This window comes from Crassostrea angulata, chromosome 7 (genome assembly GCF_025612915.1).
Source record: "Crassostrea angulata isolate pt1a10 chromosome 7, ASM2561291v2, whole genome shotgun sequence".
In the NCBI taxonomy this organism is placed as follows: Eukaryota; Metazoa; Mollusca; class Bivalvia; order Ostreida; family Ostreidae; genus Magallana; species Magallana angulata.
The window spans coordinates 43,118,129-43,125,811 of NC_069117.1; the positions used below are offsets into that span (position 1 = coordinate 43,118,129).

The window sequence follows — 7,683 nt, forward strand, 5'->3', positions numbered from 1 at the left end:
AAAGAAAGGCAAAAACTACCTGCGAGAAAAAGTGCCCCCACCCCCCATGCTACGTCCCTGAAATATTTAAAAAGTAATTCAATATTGAATCAATTTAAGCAACGTCCTCAAAACAGGATGTTGTGTATTCCACTGATATTTTGCCAAACTAACCTCTTCCGGATTAAACAAGTTTTAATGTAATATAATATACATACTTTTCCTTTCAAACATGTATAAATAAAGGTTTCTTTCTAATGAAAAATCACAAGGACGGTAGGCGAGCGCCATGTACATGCATTTCGGATTCTACGTTCTCTGCTCCTGTTGTATCGTTTGCATCTCAAGGTGCCAAAACACATGTACAAGTAAGTGAAGTATTGTTTGATTATGTATTTTTATAATATTATATAAATAGTGCCTGTTTGGGAGGGTTTTTGAAGGGTGTCAATTTCCACTGTTATCCTCCCAAACAGGCACTATTTATTTGTTTATACTGAATGTCTTAATTTTTAAGAAAATTTTACTGCTTTTATATAGGAATAACGTGAATTCTACAGCGAACCGTACGCGCATAATTTTCGCTCATGTAACAATTTGTAATGTTACCCGTTGCTAAGTGCGTCTTAACCAATCAGATTTCAGTATTTAACATGAAAGTATAACAATAAAACATGTCGTCGTGATTATCAGGAAATGAAACGCAATTATTCATTTAATTATGTTTATTAAGAAAAGTCCTCTGAAAATTTACATAAGAGATTTAATCATAATTTATAAGCAATAATTACACTTCATGGCAAAATGATATTCTTGAACAGGGTCAATATTGCCCATAAAAGCAAATAAGTTGTATCCTTTCCGACAAAACTCAATTGTACATGTGCAATGGCCTAATATAATCTCCAAACTAATATATATCAAACTTTACTAAAAAAGGCGTCTTCTTCAATGGATTGTAAACATTTAATTATAAATTGGACTTATTTGGACTAAATTGGAATTATGTAATGTAATTTTATCATACCACTATTCATGTTAACAATTAAGCTGATGAAGCTACGTAAAGAGACACTAAAATCTGGTACTAACATCTCCCAATAATCAATATTTCTAGATGAAGCCTGTGAACCTCCATTCGAAAAATTGACAAATGCTAGTAGTTGTTACTACATCAACAGAGATCTAGTAGGAGGAGACGAAGCATTTGTAAGCATCATTCTACATGTAGTATTTGTCACGGAAAAGTTATCATTTATACTATCGTGTGTTTATTGTAATATTTACTCTCTGCTTTATCCATAGGCACGTTGTATCAACATCGGAGGTTACCTCGCCAACTTTGAGACATTGGAAGAGGCCATGCTGATGAAACAAAACCTGAAGGAAATGAATTCAGGTTGGAAATAAACCATCAATTTCTACTCATTATGCTGTGTTTTATATATAATCACATACATTGTGTTTCTCAGTTTACTTGATATTATCTAAAATAAGCTTTTGATATCTAAGAGATTGAACCAACATTATGATTTTTATTGTGTTTGATATACTCTAATAATTCATTGCAGGTGTTTATTATACTAGTAATTACATGTATATTGAACTATATGATCATATTTACACATTTTAAAAGCTAACAATCCTTCTTTAAACTACACAGGTCTCCACTTCTTTGTTGGTGGAAGAAATATCAACAGGAGACAACCAGGTGGAGATTGGAGGTGGATAAAAAACGGAGCTATGACCAAAATGTCTTATTTTGCTTTTGGCGGTGGCGAACCCGATGGAATTGACAGTCAGCCACAAGATTGCATGTTTTTTAACCCTTTCGATTACCACAGATTCTATGACATTCCATGCGATATACATAAGGGCGGCTATATATGCGAGAAATGAATAAAGTGTCGCATTTAAACTGTGGTTGTTGTTTTCTTTTTGGGTTTTTTTTGTTTGTTAGAAATTTAGGAAAAAATCAAAGTTCTTAGTTGTTAAATTGGAAGGTAACAATCATGTGCTCTGTATTACTAGCACTGATTCTCAGTTCTGTTCTCTTCTACGTAAATTCGAGTTTCATCGCTGTTCAGCCGTTCAACTGTAATTGGTTTGTTAAAACAGCAAAGTAAAAATTAACAAGACCGAGCTCAGTTCGAGTGAGCATGACTTTGCGCGGCTTTTTACTTTCCTTTAGTAGTGGGTGCAATGTGTCAAACTACAGACCCTGAAAAATTGCACGGTTCGGTTTGATACGCTTTTTGAACGGTTCGCTTTGTGAACGGTATGTTTCTTTTTGTGAACGGTACGGCTCGTTTTGTGAACGGAACGGTTCGCATCTTGCAAGGTACACTTTTGCTAAAAAAGAAATAGCTGCACGCTTTGTGAACGGTTTGCGCGCTTTATTAAAGAGGTAGGCGTGGCCTGAACGCTTTGATTTTTCTCGATATAATTGTATTTTTTTGCCCGATCTACTTCAGCAAGGTGGTTATTTTTTTTCTTTATATATATGATATATTAAAAAAATTTCAGTCTGATTAAAATCGGAACCCTCATTTCCCCCGTTTTTGATACGTTGCGTAAAACGTGCACTAATTGAAAACCGGGAAGCGAATGGTGGTTTTAATTTTGACTTGTCTGTTATAATTAGTACTTAAATTTAGATAAATGTAATTATTACGATAGATTAAGAGAGCTGTTTGACTTTAATTTTTGTTTTTGTTTTGATCCAGCGATCTGTAGATAGTTTTAACAATTAAGCAACTTAAGTTTTTATTTCTATACATGTACCTGAATTGAAGTCATTGAATATTTCTAATCCATTTAAAATTGCAATAAAAAATATTTCCCTGACTTTTTTCCGATACTTCTTTAGTTTTCTTTATCGTTGTCTTGATTTTCAGCGAGTTGTTATTTTTATAAACATCTCTCTATTTCTTTATTCATAATTCTCATTTCTTATTTAATTTTCATTCTTTATTACATACTACTCTAGTACTATTGCCGATCAAATTCCCCTAGTGAATGGACGATGTAAATTTACACGCAATAAATGATAAGATAAACAATGAATTTCAGTTTAAAGATCTTGAAATTAACTGTCATCAAGTTGTTTTTTTAATAAAGCTCTTCTAATCTTAAATAAGGTCGCATGTATAGTCAAAATATGACTATTAGTTTTTGTTATTTCGTAAAACAATACATGTACAGGTAACATATTTCTTACGATATGTACACAACTGTATATACACAACAAGTCATAAGATTTTAATAGCGATATTTATCATTTTCTTGGACAAGTGTCCGCTCCTCACTGTATACATGTCATTAAGCTGACGTTTTACAAAATTAATACTGACTAACCTGTTTATATTTCATTTACCTTTTTACTCACATACTTGTTGTAAACAGGACACGGAAAAATACCCGGTAATCAACAAATGAATGTTAAAAGTGATAAATATATTCAGAATTTATCTAGTAACAAAAAAAATTATATTAATGTGTAGAGTGTTAATTTCTGCGCTTGCGCGGGATTTCGTCTAGTTATGTATTAAGCCGAAGAAAAAAGGGCATGACTTGTTCATTCATTTGAAAGGACCATGGATTTTTAATTTAAAATTCCAATAACAAAACATAAAAAGAAATATGTAAGCAGATTAAATGGTATTATTTCTTTTAAAATTAAATTTTTAAGCTATTATTTAGCACAATATGCCATAAATTTCATTATTTTGTGACATTTTACAATAGTTTTCATGTATTTGAAAGAAAAAAAATCCTAGCACATAAATATTTTAAAATTTTGAAAATTTAGCGCATTTCGACGAATTTCTATATGGTCTAATTGTAAAAATTGATTACTCTTGACACGACCTCCTAAAAGGGGGGGGAGGGGGTGGGTGTTATAAATCATTTCAATACAAAAAAATAATAATTACGTCAGTGTATACTGAAAAAAAAATTTAACTGAATGTTTTTTCTCCGATATTTTTTTTTTGGTATTTGATTTATCTCAACAGCCTTTTTGGGGGTATGGACTTGTAATAAAATTATGTTTTGTTGAAATACAAAAGCAAACATAATTTTATGCATGTACAAAAACGTAAATTACATCAAATCTACCTTTTTTACAAAATTAATAATTACCTCTTTTTCGACCATACTTCTATAAATATACTTATATATTTTAGTAAAAATCGTTGAATAAAGTAATTTTGATAAGGGGAAATTGAGGTACAATTTTTGTGCACGTGCACATTTAACTCTAATGTACATCTTACCCCCCCCCCCCCCCCCCCCCCCAATAATTATTTGATGCTGTCTGAAATCAAAGTACTGAAGTACTGACGGGAGTTGATTTTATCGATTATTATTTATTTTAAAAACAACTTATCTTGCATGGCAAATAGTTTCTAGTCTGTATTTGAATTACGCACTTTTTTAGTATATGATTTTTAGACTTTTGCGACAAGAATTTCAGGAAACCCCATTTCAATCACGTTGTGTAAAATTTAAAGACAGATTTCATATTATGTTTAAGTAATCGAAGCAATTCTAAACATTTTATGGATCCAAGCACTATTGATATCAAACTCTAGTCTCGTTCAACCAGACGCTCGGCTGTCTCCGGGTTAATCTCCGACAAGCAAGAGAGCCTCTCTGCTTGTCGGAGATTTACGGAGACAGTCGAGCGTTTGGTTGAACGAGGCTATATAAACTCTGGCGTAGGAATACATGAGACTTTAAAAATATCTTAGTTGTTTCGTATTATATAAAATCTGACTATTTTCAAAGTCTTAATCGATAAGTTTCCTTGAAAAACAATGCTTCAGCATACATTACTTTGAATTTTTCTATTATTTTCAAGAAGTAAGTTTTGTCAACGGTGATGATTTGTGCTTAGGTCCAAACACTGTTTCACTTTCGGTTTGCCAGAGTAACTGCATAGGAGAGTTGATTAAAATCAACTCCCCCCAAAAAATGAAGGTGGTGATTAATTCAAAAATCAAATGGAAATATATTAAAAATCCGAACTCGTCAATTGCATCCAAAACGATTAATATGTCACGGTGGGGACCCAGGCAGCTTCGATTGGATTCTTACAAACTTGGATCACAGCGTCATTACCAAGTGGTCTACAGGGTTAAGAATTTATAACAACATAATTCTTTGCCAGTAGAGCAAACAGAAAAAAACGAAGTAAACAATTAAGGACCGGAAGTATTTTTTTCCCTTTGGTAGATGATTTACGATTGGCTCAAGTCTTGGCGATTACACACTTAAAAATGTCTGTTCAAAGTCAAAGTTTTGGAGTTATTTATCCCGAATATTGATTAACGCTAAAAGGAACGAGTTGAAATTAGAACAAAACGTGAGGTTTAGTGTTTATAATATCTAAAATAAAAATCAATTATCTCCCGATTTACTGCTATTAAGGCACATAAAAAATCGAGTTCATAATTTTTTGTGGTTTAAAATACTTCAACGTAACATGATTTACAGACAAAATGTCACAAAGATAAATTTGATAAACATCTTTCGTCAGACAAATTTTCAAATAAAGAAGCATGTATATATTTAGTTTATTATTTTTGGACAAACAGGTACGATTTGCCTCAAATCAAAGGAATCTTAGAGACCAAAAACTACCTATACGTATATAATGATTATATTGCGTGTTATCAACTACAGCCATCTTATATGACATACATTTTTTTCATTTCAAGCATGCGTAAATAAAGGTGTATATCTGATGACAAATCACAAGGACAGTGGACGAGCACCATGAATCTCGGATTCTACGTTTTCTGTTTGTGTTGTATACTTTTCAGATTGCTCAGACAACCAAAATACAAGTAAGTCAGGTATGTTTGATGCATTGTAATTCAATGAAACGCATCAATACATTAAATTATGTAAATTAAAAAATAGTCTTCTTAAAATTCATGTGATAAGAGATTTAATCAGAATTCAGAAATTATTTTTCGACGCTATGACAAAATCATATCATTGCTGATAAAACCCAATTAGCCCTGTCCTTTTTGTTATTCTACTGTCTTGAAAACTCAGTTGTACAACATTTTCATTTATATTACCTTTAAGGTAAGTGGATATATTAAATTTTACATAAAAAGGCGTCTTCTTCCACGAATCGTACACATTTTTGCGAGTCTGTCTCATTGGACAGGATGTTATACAACTTATCATACAACTACATTTATTTATATTAACGATTTAACTGACGAAGCCTCGTGTGAAGACACTAAAATCTGGTAGCACTGTATCACCCAATGTTTAATATTCTAGATGAAGACTGTAAACCTCCATTCCACAAATTTGCAAATAACTGTTACTACATCAGCAGAGATATAGTAGGGGCAGATGAGGCGTTTGTAAGTACTTAGTTATTATTATAGTCTTTGTCAGGTGTTACTTCTTTTTCCCCCTAGCCATCTTTCCCCCCGGAAAAATGGCTACTAGTATATAGCTGTAAAGTTACTATGGGGGGGGGGGGCTCTACAACACCGGAAATATTATTCCTGAATCATTGAACATGATATGTTTAATGTGTTATTCAATCTACCTCATACAAAGGCACGTTGTATCAACATCGGAGGTTATCTCGCAAACTTTGAGACATTAGAGGAAGCCATGCTGATGGAACAAAAACTGAGGAAAATGAATTCAGGTCTGAAGAATAAACAAACTTTTGCTCCCCATTATGCTGCTATAAATAACTTTGTCTTCTAGTTTACTAGATATTATCTAAAATTAGCTTTTGATATCAGAGATATTGAAATAACATTATGATTTTTTTTATTGTGTTTGATAATATAATTATACTCGTAGTAGTCATTGTAGTAGGTTAGCAGGTGAGTACAACTATTTTGTTATTATATGATCATGTTTACAGCCTTTAAAAGCTTACAAGCCATAAGTTTCATCAACACAGGTCTGCACTTCTTTGTTGGGGGAAGAAACATCAACAGGAGAAAACCAGGAGGCGGTTGGAGATGGATAAAGAACGGAACTAGGACAAAAATGACGTATTTTGCTTTTGGCAATAACCAACCCGATGTTAGTGATAGTCAGCCACAGGATTGCATGTTCTTTAGCGCTCTCGAACACTACATATTCCATGACGTTTATTGCTATAATTATAATGGTGGTTATATATGTGAAAAGTGAATAAAGGTCACATATAAACTTTGTGGTTGTTTTTCTTTTTTTCGTTAAGGAAAATAATTAAAGATCCTAGTCAGATAAGAATCCTATCATGTTAAGACATACTAGCACCGATCCTAATTCTATTCTCTTAACCCAAATTTGATTTGCAGCACTATTGCCAGAAACCACGACTGCTTGAAAATTCATGAGGCAATGCAGCCTAGCACAGTTCGAGTGATCGTGACTTTGCGCAGCTTTTTATTTTCTTGCAGTGGTAGGTGCAAAGTTATAAATTTCTTTTGAATTGTGTTTTTATACAAAATAAACATTGCCCGTAGCATTTATGAGTTGAGAAACTGTAATTAAATTACCTCAGTTACCCATGTAAATATATTAATTTTACTCTTTCTTGGTCTGTTACATGTATATTTCTAACTAAACAAAACAGGTTTAAGGTGGAATAACACACCTGAAAAAAGTCACTCAAATTATTTGATTATGAAAGATATAACAACTAAACTGTAGATATGTCAAATAAGC

At 32.5% G+C, this 7,683-nt stretch overlaps 1 protein-coding gene across 1 annotated transcript; it reads left to right on the top strand.

Annotated features, from left to right (window-relative positions):
* The first annotated feature begins 237 nt into the window (after positions 1-237).
* Positions 238-7,164, top strand: LOC128156693 (uncharacterized). The gene is made up of 8 exons (XM_052818926.1): positions 238-347; positions 1,097-1,188; positions 1,285-1,378; positions 1,643-1,796; positions 4,210-4,226; positions 6,283-6,368; positions 6,571-6,664; positions 6,929-7,164. Exons 1-8 carry the CDS (start codon positions 269-271, stop codon positions 7,162-7,164), a joined length of 852 nt encoding a protein of 283 aa, XP_052674886.1. The 5' UTR covers positions 238-268.
* The last annotated feature ends 519 nt before the right edge of the window (positions 7,165-7,683 follow it).

What these genes read in the sequence shown, in the direction of transcription:
- LOC128156693 (XM_052818926.1), top strand. Translation starts at nt 269, where the DNA reads ATGTACATGCATTTCGGATTCTACGTTCTCTGCTCCTGTTGTATCGTT. An exon ending in GTGCCAAAACACATGTACAA is followed by an intron (nt 348 to 1,096) that starts GTAAGTGAAGTA and finishes CAATATTTCTAG; the next exon opens with ATGAAGCCTGTGAACCTCCA. An exon ending in TAGGAGGAGACGAAGCATTT is followed by an intron (nt 1,189 to 1,284) that starts GTAAGCATCATT and finishes CTTTATCCATAG; the next exon opens with GCACGTTGTATCAACATCGG.